Raw genomic sequence first — 17,029 nt, 5'->3', positions numbered from 1 at the left:
ATAAATGCCCATCTGCTCCTAAACTTCAGTTTAACAGCTGTAGTGTACATGAGGCCTATGAGGCCTATGACCCCTTTCACACTGAGGCAGTTTTCAGGCGCTTTAGCACTAGAAATAGCCTCTGAAAAGCACCTGAAAGCCGCCTTCCATTCATTGCAGTGTGTCTTTTCACACTGGAGCGGTGCGCTTGTGGGACGTTTAGAAAAGTCCTGCAAGCAGCATCTTTGGGGTGGTTTGGGAGCGCTGTAAATAGGTCTCCCAAAGCACCCTGCCCATTGCAATAGCTTTGAAAGCGCCACAAAATATGACCTTTTCTACCTTGTTTTTAAGGCAAAAACCGCCCTGCTAGCGGTCAAAAAGCGCTAATGGCCGAGCAGTGCAGTGTGAAAGGGGTCTAAATGTTAGTTCACAGTACTTCAACTTTAGTTGTTTGTAAGCATTTACTATTAGAGCAATGCCTATAAAAAGGTATTATGATACTTCCACAAAAATTCACATTTGCGTCATATGAATATGCATATTTGTTTATTCTCAAGAAGATATTGATAATATTCACAGACCAACCAACCTGGCCGACTGAAACTCCCCCAAGACAGTTTGGGTAGGGAATATGTACAGTGACTGGATCACATATCCTCTGTTCTCAGCTGCATAAGGAGCACATAGTGGAGGAGAAACAGTAGCACTCTTGTCTTCCCAGTGAATGGCTGTGCAGGGAGTTGTATCAACACAAGTCTGATCACTGGAGGAGAGCAGGCTGAGTTCTCAGCACAGCTAGAGAACTGACCATGCTGTGCTTTCATGCCTAGTGTGAACAGTTTTTAAATATGAAATCGGAGGGACTGGCAGGAATACCAGAGATTTCACACACAGGAAGCACGAGAACAGGATACTTTTTCATACACTTATATGGTACAGCAGGTACATATTAGGAATATGAAATGTTGGGTTAACATATTTTTTTAAGCTGGCCATACACCTGTAGGATTTCGCTTGTACGAAAATCATTGTCAAACATTTTGATGTTACTGTTGTTACTGAATAGACAAATTTCAGATTTTGATGGGCTACTGACAGCACTGTTAGGACTGTTGTTCTTAATAGATCTTTGCACTGCAGTCCTCTCTATCTTGCTACTACTATATTTTCTTATGTGGATGCGTGCTTCCTGCCCCTTTCCTGCTGCTTCCTGAATGCTCCCCCACCAGTCATTAGATCACCAATCAGAGGGGCAGATCGGACAAAGGAAGCATAAACCTCTGCCAGGATAGCTGCACAATGCAGAACAAAGCATATTATGTTGGTAATGGTGAAAAGATCAGTGGAAAGGGTGCCTACAGGCAATAGTTTGGACTAATCATTTTACTTCTGCTTGCCTTTTTCACATACAGATTCCAGAGTACAGAATCTCTTTAAGCTCTTTATTTTGTCTGCATAACTTGGTATCTTTTGAATAAATGAACAGAAAGACAAAAGCCAGAGCATGCTGCATTGTGCAGAAGAAAATCGGTTTAATAAATGCATAAAAAGTAAGAAACCCAGTACAAACCACAAATATAAAACAGGTCTATCACAGGTCTATAAGTGATATCAGGTTTGCGATTGCTTACATATGTGAATAGATCTAAATTTGATTAGAAAATAGAAACTTGATGTACTGGGAATAAATGGCCTACACAACAATCCATATTTTTTATACCCCATTCCAATCTTGGTGCCTGTGACAGCGGGCTTTTGTTCAATTCAAGCGCGTTTTGTGTTCTCATCCAAGCCTATGGGATTGTAAACCCACGCCTCAGGTAGAAAATCATCTGCAGCTCAAATGTACCTGTCAATTAGGAATAATCTCTGAAGCACTTCAAACTAAGACCCCTTTCACACTGAGGCAGTTTTCAGGCGTTTTAGCGCTAGAAATAGCACCTGAAAACTGCCTCCTATTGACTGCTATGGGTGCTTTCACATTTGGGCGGTGCGCTTGTGGGACGTTGGAAAAAGTCCTGCAAGCAGCATCTTTGGGGCGGTTTGGGGCTGAAAAGTTCCACTTAAACAGCGGTAAAGTTCCGTGCCTTTTTGCTGCTCCAGCAGAGTCACTTCTGACATGCTCTCTAACACATGAGATAACAGCAGCTAAACAATTGTGTAGGGGAGGGAGCTTAGAGGTAGATAAGCAGAGAGCGTGTCTATTCAGAGTACAGCTCTGCATGTTCCTTCATTCCTCTGCTTATATAGAGGGGGGGGTGCCTTTCCTCCAATCAGCTCTCACACAGCATATGCCCAGACTCCACACCCACTGCTGAATGAGGAAATGAGATTTCTAATGCAATCTGCACTTTCCAAAGAGTGTAGAAAGGGAAAGACAGCAGATAAATTAATGTAAAACGTATGTAGGGAGATTGGTTTAATCTCTGTGTATCATCTGAGGCTATTGGCTTCACTGGGTATATGTGAGGGTGTACAGCCATTTTAAGCTTTGACAAAAGAAAAAAACCCTGGAAGCGGACTGGTTTCTTTGCAGAGATGAACCAGATTTTGCGCACTCCATTTTTATTAAATCAACCCCATTGCCTCTGCTTTTTAAAAAAAAGCATGGGTAGTTTTGTCCAAACTATTTGAAATTTCCCCCATCAACCTTTCTACTGACCAGTTTTTATCATGCCTTTCTATATTCACGTCATGCTGCAAATTACCTTGGATGTCTTTACCTCTCTAAAGATCGGAATACTTTAAACCAAAAACATGTGACGCATTTCACTGGCTCCACTCTCTTGTTCTGGTACAGCTCATTTTGTTGTACTTTAACAATGCTGGCCAAGAGAAACAAGTCATCAGTTCACAGTACAGGCTTAGCAATTAATTTGTGTTTACATCTTGTGAATTCACCACGTCTTTTTGCCTGTGTTTATTTTTAAGCGTTGACAACCTTTATCGGACGTAGTTATGAGAGCCTTGACTCTCTGCGATGGATTAGTGCATTTTGCTGACAGCTGAAGGATTGATTGGAGATAATAGTGGAATGTAAGATTTCTGCTATCATGCACACATGTAAGAGCTACTGACATAAAAGGGAGCCACAAAAATATGGCGCTGGAAGTAAATCTGACTTTCTATGTCTATGTGATCCAGCTTCTTTTTGCTTGAAGTCTCCTAGCAAAGCATTGTGACTGAGCCCACACGCTAGTGTGATTAGTTGAGGTTAAAGTATGCAATTAAGGAAAGGTTTTTAGAAGTCTTCCCATGAGATGCGGAAGTAGAGGTATTTCATTATTAAGATAAGACTACGCTGAAGACTCAGAGCAGTCTTGGCAATAAATTGCTTTCCTCCCAATTACATTGTACAGCTGCTGTTCTAAAAGCTGAGAAAGGGAGTTTCTCTACATATCTTTTCAGCCAGTGTCTACTATTAGTGGAAGAACTGTTCTAATATGTGACATAAAATCTCAGATAGCACAGTGTTGGGTCATAGACTTCACATGGCTACTTGCAGCCTCAGTAGATAAACACTAGTCCTTCTTGACCCAGAAACGATCTGTCTTCCAAGTTATTCTTGTGTCAGAGCACTGTCTTTCCATTTCTACAAAAGATCTGATCTGCTTTACTGTCGCTGCTACATTTCTCTCTGATGGAGTAAAATGGAAATGATTTATTAGTATATCGAGGGAAGACGTTGCTGTAGGTTTGAAAGTTTTGTTGATTTTGTCTCAATAAATCTTTACTTTGGAATGAAATACCAAAAAGCCAATATGCACATTTATTGTTTCATGATGTCTATCTCTCCTGCAATTGTGTGACATGCTGGAGTAAGCACTGGGAGTGGATGTTGGAAATGAAAAGACATGGAATGTTTATGTAGGGTTTATGAAGGTAAAGCTACAGAGTATCACGAGTTTGTTCTTTCATGTGCTGCAGAATTATTTTGTAGAGATCAAAGGAGTTGTAGCACAAATACATGGAAGTAATGTGATTAAACCACTGACCTGTAGTGGTCTCTTAAATTATGAAAATGTTTTTGTAGAAAGAACTTTTCCATCAGTTTAGGATTTTCTGTGCGGAATTATGCTTAGTATACACACTCAGCTCTTTTCTGTCAACCTAGGAGGCTGAACAGAAAAAAAACGAGAGATCGCTGTACGATAGTGTAGTAATCTCCTCTGCTGTACCTTACCTTTCTTTGTGTTCTGACAGGGAGACCCCTCCCCCACCGCCAGAACACACTAATCGGTGATCTCAGCCAATGGCCAATCTGATCGGATGCTGCTTTTCTAGCATGTCTCTTCCTTAGACCTGCTTCTGTCGGAAGGACAGCTGTACACATGGTCCAAATGTCCTATTCCAGCTGCACTGCCTGATATTCGGACCGTGTGTACCCAGCTTAAAAAATATAGTTAGGTTAATCTTAAAAGATACGAATGGGATCGTGATGAATCTAAACAGATAAACATTGATTTTATATCATGATGGCATTAACTATATACAAAATATTTCAACTGTATATGGACTTGTGCAGACCATATATTCCAGAAATGATCTCTATGTAATGATTAAGAACCCTACAAAAATTACCAGCAGAAACATACCAGTGGCAAGATGAGCAACATTAAAGTGTAAAAATGTTTAGATTTTTTTTTTTTATATCCGTGCCTGTGTGGTGTAATGGAAATTATTAGCTTTTGAATGTTGAGATGATTCCTGAAGTTGGAAGAGTGTTTGTGCATGTGGATGGATATAGATAAGGCGGCACAGTGGTGTAGTGGGTAGCACTCTCGCCTAGCAGTAAGAAGGGTCGCTGGTTCGAATTCCACCCACGACACTACCTGCCTGGAGTTTGCATGTTCTCCCTGTGTCTGCGTGGGTTTCCTCCGGGTACTCCGGTTTCCTCCCACACTCCAAAGACATGCTGGTAGGTTGATTGGATCCTGTCTAAATTGGCCCTAGTATGTATGAATGTGAGTTAGGGACCTTAGATTGTAAGCTCCTTGAGGGTGTAGGGACTGATGTGAATATATAATGTATATGTAAAGCGCTGCGTAAATTGACGGCGCTATATAAGTACCTGAAATAAATAAAAATAAAGATTCAGACGTGAAGGAAGGCAGGATATGCCTAGCTAGCTGAGGGGGAAGGGAGGGTACGGCTATCAAACCAGGGTGTAAGGTATATCCATATGGCCTTCAGACTGGAGAATGTGGGATTTGGCTGTCAGGTGTATAACAAAGTATTTTTTTCTTACTTTCCAGGCAAAGCCAAAGCTCATTGAACCCATTGACTATGAGAATGTTATTGTCCAGAAGAAAACACAAATACTGAATGATGTACTACGGGAGATGCTCCTATTTCCATATGATGATTTTCAGGTAACAAAGATGATTTTTTTTGTGTTCTCATTAGCTTTAAAATAAATGGGTATTCTGCTGGCAACATCTACAGCAGTGGTCTCCAGTCAGCTAAGTTGTCATATTATAGTTAAAGCAGAACTCTGGGATTGAAAACAAAATCCCCCATTAGTACCCCCCCCCCCCCAACACACAAAATTCCAAAACACTAAACCGTAAATACATTTGTGGTATTCCTTACCACTGAAGAGAAAAGTCAATTTGAATTTTCAGAAAGTCATCTCTGTAATTCAAAAAATGCCAGCATCTGTTCTGCCAAGGAGGTGGTGTTACACCAGGGATTGCTTCATATCCTCTCCTCTCTCTACACACTATAATGAAACTACACTTCCCATCATGTTTTGGTAATTGCAGTGAATGTGAGAGGATACACCACTAGGCCTGTACATGCTGAATGTGAAGCTCATGCCAAGTGAATAGCACTGAAGTCTGGACTGTCACAGTGCTTCAATGTTCCTAGTGAGATCTGGAGATCTGTACCCCCTGCCTGTGTGATTGCCCGGCATGTATTGGGTTAAATAGTTTAAGGGAACTTGTCAGCTCCAACTGGACTTGTGATGGGAGAAGGGGAGCACTGTCCCTGTGAGAGGTTCAGACCAGGTATCTCAGACACGCTGGTCCACCCACTGCAGCAAGCAGGAAGTGCTGGTTGATCTAAACTACAGAAAGGATGTGACAAGACCAGTGGAATGCAAAGTATAGCAGCCTTGTGGTCTTCGAAACAGGCAATCAACCCCATTATTTAAAAAATACACAAGCTGGTTCTCAAAAACTACAGAGGCAATCAGAAGATGGACTACATATTCTAGAAGGGTAGGAATGCAACATTAAATCTATGAAAAAAACATTTTTGCTTTAACATATTCACATGTGATGCACAGTGCCAGGACAAGGTCATCTACGGCCCAGGTTAAAAATGCCAAACTCCCCCCAAAACTGATACTTAGTGGACTTTGGAAAACACATCCTCTGTGTTAGGATTAGGCTCTAGAAGGCTGAGATGGTAAGTTCTGTCATCACCCTACCCTGGATGCCTGTCTAGTGCCTGTAGTGCCACATGGATCTGGAGCCCTACCAAATGCTTTGCAACTGTGATCTGTTGAATTTTTTAGTATATTACGCAAATTGCTGTTTATGTTCGATGATCCATTGTTCAACACGTTTTTTAAATAATTACTGATCAAATGTTTGTAAACCTGGTATTATGCAAAATAATAAAAATTATTGCAACAGAAAATATTTTAAATTACAGTATGTTTAATTATTTCAAAAAAAGAATTCACCCACACGTTTTCACAGTATTTAATTTTAGTAGTTTCAGTAGATCGCAGTTTTCTTTTAAGCCTGTTCTACTTGTGTGGGTGTGCAATGCACTGTAAAATGTCGATCCTGCTGTATTTTTTTTACTGCAAGGTATACTGAAGAGAAAGTAGAAATAAGCATCTTTGTTGCAGTAATAGTAACTCCCAGCATCAATGTCAGTAGGTACAGTAATAATCCCCTGCACTGGTGTTAGTAGCAGAAAAAATCCCTTGCATTAGTGCCAGTTTACACAATAATAACCCCCATGCATTGGTGCCAGTATACACAATAATAACCCCCATGCATTGGTGCCAGTATACACAATAATAACCCCCATGCATTGGTGCCAGTATACACAATAATAACCCCCATACATTTGTGCCAGTATACACAATAATAACCCCCATGCATTGGTGCCAGTATACACAATAATAACCCCCATGCATTGGTGCCAGTATACACAATAATAACCCCCATGCATTGGTGCCAGTATACACAATAATAACCCCCATGCTTTGGTGCCAGTATACACCATAACCACCCCCAGCATTGGTGGCAGCATACACAGTAATAACCCCTGGCATTGGAGCCAGTTTACATAATCACCTCAAGCTTTGATGCCAGTTTACACATAAATAATAACCTAGAGAATTTCACAAACAAAAGATTTCCCAGCACGTATTCAGCATTAGTGCTGTTTAAAACATCCCTTCCCATTGGTGGTCAGTAATAGTACTAATTAATCTCTTCAGAATGCAGCATGAAGGGGCTACTATTCTCCACATTTTGCTATTAAGTACTTTGGGGTTGATTTACTAAAGGCAAATCCACTTTGCACTACAAGTGCGCTGCTAATGCACTTGGAAGTGCAGTGGCAGTAGATCTGAGGGGAACATCTGAAATGAGGGGAAGCTCTGCTGATTTCTATCATCCAGTCATGTACAAGGAAAAATGTTTATTTTCCTTGCATGTCCCCCTCAGATCTACAGCAACTGCTCTTCCAAGTACACTTGTAGTGCAAAGTGGATTTGTCTTTCGTAAATAAACCCTTCTGTGTTTTAATTGCCTGCTTTACATCCATCCTGCTCTCTCTTCCTGGCTTGAGAATAAAGTCAGAGGAGCAAGCCGGGACTAATCTTCACCTGTTGGGTGCAGACCACTCTGCCTGACATCAGTACGGCTTCTTTTAGTGGCAGGCGCAGGAGTGCAGAGAGCGCCCCAATATTGGTGCCAGTATATAAAATAACTCCCCGCATTGGTGCCTGCAATAATAACCTACAGCTTTGGTTTCAGTGTACTCAGTCGATGCCCCCGCCTCATTAATCTTCTGGGGCGATGGGTTTAATACAACTAGTGGGCTGTCATAATCTCTCGAGAGACTATGCCCACCTTTTCTTGGCTCCTATGAATGACACAGGAACTCTAAATGGAGGGGGCAGAGCTATCACCATCCACCCATCCCCCATTCAGAGATGGTGGGGGGGGGGGGGGGGGGGGGAGTAGGACAAAGCAAGATTTCTACTCAGAGCAGAAGAATCGGGGACAAGGAACACTTCATACTAACTGTAAGCTATGTCCCTTTTGCTGATTCTTCTGTTTTTAGTTTTAGCTAAACTCAGGCTTTAATATTTTCTAGCTTGTGGCCAGTCTTTTGGGAAAATAGAAATCAAATGTTTACACGAGTCGGTTCTACTAAATAGCAATAAGGAAGCCTTGGCCCCTCTAGCATTATGCAGTAAACCTGAACACAGGCAAGCTTTTATAAGGTCCAGTATTTTTAAATGCAGTGTTAGATCCTTATGGACTAATGGTCTTGTTTCCTTGTGTGTTTTTTTTCTACTGCTTTGCTGAAACTGGTTAAAGGAACCTTCATTTACCATTACTTGTTATGTTTCCACCGTGTCTTGCAGTATGAGAAAACTAACTGGCATGTAGCACATATGAGCTAAATAATGGATTGGGTGACATTTTTTATTTTATAGAATACAAATCCCTGCAAAGGGTTATTTATTTTCGTAACCAAAGTTTGGGGGACACTAACCCCAAATCTAGGTATTTTTTATGTGAAGGCCTTTCCTAGTGTTTTTCAGTGCTGTAAATATGCAATATATAGCAGTGGACCAAATTTACTTTTGTTCTCTATATAGTCAAAGCTTGGTCTCTCTGACTAGATTTGTTTAGCTTATGGATATAATGTCAGAGATAGGAACTGCATTTCCGCTGTTTGTTAGTGATAATAGGGAAGTGTTGTCACACAGTCATTTCATCTCTGAAACCTTTCCAGACAGTCTAACCCTGAAAATGAACTTGACCTAAAACCCCCTAACAAATGATAGTGCATTGTTTTTCACAGCAAGGTGCTTTTGGCATAATATCAGTCAGTACAAACATAGATTTTATTAAGTAAATTGTCTTTTTAGATTAATATAGTTTTCAATGTATAATAAACATTACAATGTCAGCTCTGGCTTTATATTAAAGTGTGTTTTACTCGATATTTCCCCAGTCTGCTATAAGGGCTATATATCTGCCCTCCCATAACTTGAATAGTATGTTTGGACCTACAACAGGCTCACCTTTTATTCAAGGTAATTAAAGAACTGAGGTTCTCTGTTTTTCTTTCAGTTCTGGATAAAGTGGTGAAAGCTTAGAACCCATGTCAGGTCTTTTTTCTGACTATGTTCCTGATTGGTTTAATTGTCAATGTTACATTTGTCTGTGAGACAGAAGGTGATTGGAAATTGAAAATGATATTTTTGCCACAAGAACAGGAGGCGAGTGAACATGTCCTAAGACATTTCCTTTACTTTGGAGAGATTTCTTACTTCCTGTTGTGTCTCCTGGACAGGGAATTCTCCCTAACATGACAAAAAATAAATAAAATCCTGAGTTGGTTTTAAACTATTCTTTCCAAAATAAGAAAAAGCATATAAATAAACTTTAATGTGCTGCTACACTTGAGCATATTTAAAGTAGAAGTCCGGTCAAAACCTAAACATAAACCTACTCCCACCCCTTTCCTATGCTAACTACTCTGTAAAGGAAGAATGTGTATCCTTCCCTAATCTAAGGGCACCATGGCTCTCACATGATCTTGTCCATGCACCACCTTTAGACCCCTTTCACACCGAGCCGCCCCAGGCGTCAATGGTAAAGCGGCGCTATTTTTAGCACCGCTTTACTGTCATTTTAGCGACACAATTCGGCCACTAGCGGGGCGGTTTTAATCCCCCGCTAGCGGCCAAAAAGGGGTTAAATCTGCCCGCAAAACGCCGCCGGAGTGGCTTTTTGCCGGTGGTATCGCAGCACTGCCCCATTGACATCAATAGGGAGCAGCGGTGGAGGAGCGGTGAGTTCACCGCTCCAAAGAAGCTGCTGGCAGGTCTTTTTCAGGTGCCCTGCCAGCGCACCGCTCCAGTGTGAAAGTTTTAACGCTATAGTGCCTGCAAAACGCCCTCGGTGTGAAAGGGGTCTTACTGTAGAGGAGGGACAGTTGACAATGGATGCCCAATAGTAGGTCTGTGGGTGACGTCCTTGCCCAGGCTCTGCAGCCGTTGTTGCTATTCTCTCCTCCTGTATTTTTTGTCCGATTTTTGCATTGTTTGTACGGGACATTAGAGCGGTCTTTACTGATGTCCTTAACTCTTCTGATTTCATAAGGTTTAGATTGTTTAGGGTACTGCATTTTTCTTGTAATCATTGCTATTTGCACTGCTACATTAAACGATATGCAAACCCAGCACTTCATATTCCTGATATGTGCCTGCTGTACCATGTACTTGTTTGAAAAAGTATACTTTTCTTTGTATTGCTTCCTAAGTGTGAAATCTCTGGTGTTTCTGCCAGTCCCTCTGGTTTCCTTTTTAAAAACTGACTACACTAAGCATGAGAGCACACGGTGGCCAGCTCTCCCGGTGCTAGAGAGAGCCTGCTCTCCTCTAATGATCAGACTTGTGCTGATACGTCCCCTTCTCCCCTTGCACAGCAATTCCCTGGGAGGACCAGTGTGCTTCTGCTTCTCCTTCCCCAGCTCTCAAAGATCCTTATGCAGCTGAGAGCAGAGGGTATGTGATCACTTATATAAAAGGGGAAAAAAGGCGTTTATAGTGTGTATGCGTGTTTTTAAAAAAAAAAAAATTATGTACAAGATGAGAGTTTACATATACCTTTAAAGAGGAGCTCCAGATTCTCCCCCCCCCCCCCCAAAAAAAAAAATAAAATAAAATAAATACTGTAGCTGCTGACCCCCCCCCCCCGAACAAGCAAGAACGTCCCCTTTTTGGGTACAGTTCCACCTTAAGTAAGCCATTTTGTGTCCACAGAATTGGCATATGTGTTCACCTCTGGGTTCATTGACAGATCAGGATCTTGTACTGTGTTTGATGCTCACCTACCATAGTAGGACTATTCGTACCTTTCAGGCTGCATTCACACCTGAGCATTTCAAAGTCGCACGTTTTTACCGCGTTTTTTTACTGCGTTTTTGTCGCAATTTTGTTCAGGTCACCAATGTAAAGGGCAGAAAAATGCCTGTAATCTGCCCCAAAGAAGCTCATGTTCTTTTTTTGAGCTTAGGGCGTTTTTCAGGCGTTTTGCTTCAGGTGACAAAACGCTCAGATGTAAACGGGTGCCTTTGAAATGAATGGGATTGTTGAGCGTTTTTCAGGCGTTTTCTCTGGTGTTTTATGAGCTGAAAACGCTCAGGTGTGAATGCAGCCTCAACATTTGCATTTTAGTCCTGTGTACAACATAAGTAAATGTTAGAAAGCAAATCTAAATTCATCCCAGATGGTTGGGCGTTGACGGCACGCAGATACTTAAATGAAACCCATGCGGCTTATGCCTGGCCGGCCATCACAGCGCACAGATCATTTCGTTTATGCAAAATGATTCTGAAGATTTTTTTCGTTTTATTACTGCCATTAATGAAACACTCTTCTACACTTTTTGAAATTTAATTCACACAAACCATAATCCATATTTTACCATGATCATGATTGTTGAATTGGGTTTCAATACTGTTCTAAATCCTAGCTTTATTTTGCCCCGTAACTTTTTCTGTTCTGTTCAATCCATTTCCTCAGTGAAGGCTTCCTGCTATTTATTTTTACCCCAAGTATTTGTTTAACATTATAGAGATAACAATCTCTGGTCCTAGAAGCAGGAAGCCAGACCCTTGTGAGTACAAAGGTACTGGAAGCCTCTGCATCCGTCTCTTCTTGAAAATAGTACATGTAAAGAAGCACACATGTCAACTAGGAAGCAGTGGGGCATGCATTTTTAGGGCATCACCATTGGCTATTGGCTTGAATCAAACATCAAATGTCTGTGTATACACATCTACTACTGCTTATGAGTTAGATTGTAAGCTCCTTGAGGGCAGGGACTGATGTGAATGTACAATATACTGTATATGCAAAGCGCTGTGTGAATTGATGGTGCTATATAAGTACCTCTACAAAATAAATACAGTATAAGATTTAAAAAAAAAATCCTAAAGCCCAACTCTGGGTAACATTGCTAAGGATTAATAACTTGTTTTGTCTAGGGAAGAGGAGAAACCGTTTTACTTGCCTAATCCACTGTGTCCTCGCGTTCAGTGCGGGTCTGCAGACCCTGCTCTGGTCTTGATGATGTCAGGACCCTAGACCAGTGGAGCATGTGCAGACAATGCAGAGAGGAGTGGAGAATCAAGTAAATCTTTTTTTTTTTTTTTTTTTTTTTTTATATTTCCCCTAGGCATAAACAAAATAATCCTTGCATGAAGGCACAGCCCCATGGAACATTTGTTTGTCCACAGTTGGGCTTTAATCCACCGTAACCTAGCTCATATTGTAGATTGAGTATTTAAACTTTTGATGGGTTTATTTAGTTAAATCACAAGCATACTTTTCCTCATTGCTGGAATAGACCCATACAAACCCTCTCTACAAATACTAATGCCTAAACCCAAGCTTCAGGCAGCTAAAAAAAAAAAGTATCCTTTGCAGTGGGGCCGTGCCAACTCTGCAAGAGGTAATAGCATGTTTTGTCTAGGGGAGAGGAGAAACGGGTATACATACCTGGTCCTCCACTCCCCGGGAGATGGCTCTCACCTTCATCCAGCGGTGGGCGATGACTATGTCAGGACATCTAGAGCACGCCAGCTTAGCTGTGGGGAGGAGCAGAGGATTGGGTAAGTATATCATCTTTTATTTTTCCCCTTAGACCAAGGGTCTCCAAACTTTCTAAACAATGCAACAGTTTACTATCCTTCAGACTTTAGGGGGGCTGGACTAGGGCCAGTGGAGTTGAAAATGTTTTAGTGTCCAGTGGGAATAAAGTCCTATCTTTGATGTCAATGGGAGGAAAAGTGCCCCATTGTTATGGTTAATTGGAAGAATAGTGCCCTTTCCCTGGTGTTAGTATGAGGAATAGTGCCCCTTCATTGATTATCATGTATGTAGGTAGGAATAGTGCCCCATCGTAGTGTCAATAGAAAGAGTTCTGCCCCATCATTGGTGTGCGTGGGAGAAATGGTGCCCCATCATTGGTGTCAGTGGGAAGAAGAGTGCCCCATTGTTGGTGCCAGTGGATGGAATAGTGCCCCAAGGGCCGGATAAAGGCACGCAAAGGGCCACATCTGGACCCCGGGCTGCAGTTTGGAGACAGCTGTCCTGGACCAAAATAAGCAATTAACCCTTGCAGTGTCGGGACAGCATTATCTGCCTGGAGTTGGGCTTTAAGGTTATTTTCTGTAATAAAGATGGTCATATTTGGATAGGGCTTTCTGCAATGAAAACTAGAGGTCTTTGTCCTTGTTGCAGTCATTACACTACTGAACCTCCTCTGTGGTTTTTCTGCCTGACCCAGATGCCAGCTACTACATGACTACAATGTGGCAAGTGATGTTCAAACCAGCCACATCATGTGTAAATGTGGAGCTATGTACTGTCACACTGAACATGGTGATCTAGTTGTGATTGCAAGTCAAGGGCAATAGAAGCTTTTTCCCAAAATAGCAAGCATGTTATCTAATGCCCTTACATAGATTGTGATTACTGGAAGGTTATGCCTAAACTGCATAGATCTATAACATACTGTAATCCTGGCAGTCCATCTTGGTGCTATGTGACACCTGTGTGCATCATTATCAGGATTGCTTTCATATATTGTAAATCAAACAGTTATCGAGTTTATGATAAGTTGATGCTAAATTTACAAATAATACATTCTCCTATACCTGCATTGACATTTATTCTTTTTAACAGGATTTAATTCCATTTTTCATTTTGTAGATATCAACCTTAAAGCGTCAGGGTCGATATACATGTTCAACTGTTCCAGACAATGCAGAGAAGGAAGCGCAGAGTCTTTTTGTTACAGAGGTAAATCTTTCATCTGTGTATTATATGATTATCCTGTTGATTTCACGGTGGCCTTGTGCGTGTTCAACATCAATTTTATTATGGAGGTTTAATGTAAACATGTAGCTACACGTTCCTTCTCATGTATGAAATCAATAGCCAAACTTTGTGATACTTAATTGTATGTACATTTGTGCTTTGAATGAGGCTTTCTTTGGGCTGGAATGCTTGCGATATCTACAACACAGGTCTGTTGTGTATGGTTTTGATGATGAGCAATCAGAGCGTATTAGAACTGCACGATCTTTAAAGAATCAAAATCATGATTCAACCCCCACATGATTCAGTGCAGTGATATTCTCTGCTCACGGCTGACAGCTGTCAAAAAAACATTGCTTAGGCGGAGATAAAGAGAAACATTGTAACATTTAGTTCTTTTGGATCAAAGGGATGAACTTCAGTCTGTAAATAAGGGAAATTTAAAGGTGAACTTTTTTCCATTTGCTTGTAGCTGATCTCCTTCCTTGACCAACTTTGCCATTCATGTTCTTCTGAGTTCTGTAGTTCCTCTGTAATAGGCTGCTGAACTTGCAGAAAAAACGTTATTGCCTGGTGAATTCCTGTTTGTAAGACAGCTGGCTGATCTCCCTCCCATAAGCTCAGCCAGCGGTCTGATACGCCCAGTTGTAGTCCTCTGAAAGTGAAAGCGAGCAGGGAGTTCTATTTCCTGTAGTGGGTGGAGGGTGTCTCACAGCCCCCCGGTCTGTGCTGCCCATAGAGGAGGTGTCGTCCTGGTGATTATTGCCTGGTGAATTCCTGTTTGTAAGACAGCTGGCTGCTATCCCTCCCATAAGCTCAGCCAGCGGTCTGATACGCCCAGTTGTAGTCCTCTGAAAGTGAAAGCGAGCAGGGAGTTCTATTTCCTGTAGTGGGTGGAGGGCATCTCACAGCCCCCCCGGTCTGTGCTGCCCATAGAGGAGGTGTCGTCCTTCTCTCTCCTCTCCTCCCTGCCAGCAATCCGCGCCCCCCGCCGCACTGCCCCCCCCTGCCTGCTATTTCCATGCAGAGTGGGGATTATTATCAGAAATCGCTTGTATGACACAGCGGTGACTGACCAGCGGCTCTGGTGGGATTGACCAGTGGCACTGGTGGTCCCTGAATTGGGAATTGTCAACCTGAAAAGGGCAAAAGTCAGTAATGCAGGGGCGGGGATAGCAGAGTTCAGGCTGGTTAAAGGGTAATCTGCAACAGGTCGGACTTGCGGTAGGGATAGCAGATTTCTGGTCGGTAGGGGGGTAATTCGTGCACAGATATGGGCACACAATGGGGATGGCAGAATTCTCATAGGCAAAAAGCCACTCTTCTCACAGGACTGGCAGGCAAAGGGGTTATTCCACCCGCAGAATGGCACACACAGGGCTGACAGGAACAGGGTTAATCCGCTCACAGGAGCATTAATCCTGGCAGGATTGAGTATACAGGGCTGGTAGGCTTGGTATTTTGGACAGGGAGAACAAGGGGGATGGTTTGGGGTCTCTGGCCATAGCCTAGGACCGCACAGACTGGCAGTGAGGAGAGAGAACAGGAGCCAGGAGGGATCTCTTCTCCGGGGCCCTGCTTCGGTATTTATCCCTGGAGCTGGGGCGCGTGCTGGTATCTAGGAAACCCCTGGCCTGGCGTCTGGTTGCCCCGGCAACAAGCCCCGCCCCCTGCAGGCCCGCACAGGGAGCACGGCCTTTGTCCCCCAGCGGGCACGAAGCGAGCGTGGGAAGAGCGGGACTGCGCTGTGCCTGCGGGGACAGGAGGTGGGGGTTTGCACGCGGTGACAGGCAGGTAGCCTGCATGTGGTGGCAAATCCACATGCAGACGTAGTGGGGGGCAGACTTCCTGGCGCTTAACCGGGAAGAAGAGTATGCTGACACAGCAGGGGGCAGCTCACTGGTGCCCAGCACTGAGGACTATGTGTGGGTGCTGGAGAAGGCAATGGGGTGAGTGGCCGGTGGGGGATCCCATGCTGGGGACGAGGGGCAGGTAAAGAAGAGGGGGCAGAGACTGTGACATACAGATTCTATGACTGGAGAAGGGCAGCGGAAAGAGCTGGCGTATTTGTCAACTTTAATGAATGCCTGTGACAGGACCAGATGCTCCTATTAACCACTATAGCACCAGAAGCACCGGGGGCAGATGACTAAAGATTTATTTGAATATAGCAGCCACCAGCGCAAGGAACACTTTTTCATTCATTAGAAGTACCATCCCAGTTTTGATTTTTTTTCAGTTAGAATGCATATGTGTATGTATAAAATAAATATATACATACACAAGAGTTCTTAAAGTTTCTGCACTTATTCTTTTTTTTTTTTAACCCAAAGTTCTATATATAAAAGTGCAGAAACTTTTTGAAAGCCTCTAGTGTGTGTGTGTGTATTGTGTGTGTGTGTATGTATATGTATGTGTATATATATATATATATATATATATATATATATATATATGTACACATATATATATATGTATGTGTGTGTGTGACCCTGATCAAAAGTTTTAATACTGTTTATTGCCCCCTTTAACATCAATGACAGCTTGAAATCTTTTGTGGATGAGGCTCGTTATCTTCTCAGATGGTAACGCTGCCCATTCCTCTTGGCAAAAAGCCCCCAGTTCCTGTAAATTCTTGGGCTGTCTTGCATGAAATGCACATTTTGAAGTTTGGTTTCAACAGAACGCCTCATTTTCCACTTCTTGATTAGAGTTTGAACACTGCTGATTGGCATTCTCAATTTCTTGGATATCTTTTTATATCCCTTTCCTGTTTTATACAGTTCAACTACCTTTTCCCGCAGATCCTTTGAAATTCTTTTGCTTTCCCCATGACTCAGAATCCAGAAACGTCAGTGCAGCACTGGATGAAAGATGCAAGGGTCTGTCAGGAGTCCAGAATCTCATTGACCTTTTATACACACACACATACACACACACACACACACACAC

General features: G+C 42.4%; 1 protein-coding gene across 14 annotated transcripts in view; it reads left to right on the top strand.

Moving 5' to 3' along the window:
- The window catches only part of DOCK9 (dedicator of cytokinesis 9), a 433,207-nt gene that overhangs the window by 140,001 nt on the left and 276,177 nt on the right, over window positions 1–17,029 (top strand). For all 14 annotated transcript variants that reach the window (XM_073614422.1, XM_073614424.1, XM_073614413.1 and 11 more), the window contains exons 2-3: window positions 5,235–5,351; window positions 13,970–14,059. In XM_073614422.1, coding sequence (XP_073470523.1) covers window positions 5,235–5,351; window positions 13,970–14,059 — 207 coding nt within the window. The remainder of the gene's footprint in view (window positions 1–5,234; window positions 5,352–13,969; window positions 14,060–17,029) is intronic.

The sequence above is a fragment of the Aquarana catesbeiana genome, linkage group LG02, assembly GCF_042186555.1.
Source record: "Aquarana catesbeiana isolate 2022-GZ linkage group LG02, ASM4218655v1, whole genome shotgun sequence".
Lineage (NCBI taxonomy): Eukaryota > Metazoa > Chordata > Amphibia > Anura > Ranidae > Aquarana > Aquarana catesbeiana.
This window is presented reverse-complemented; position numbering and strand designations above follow the sequence as displayed.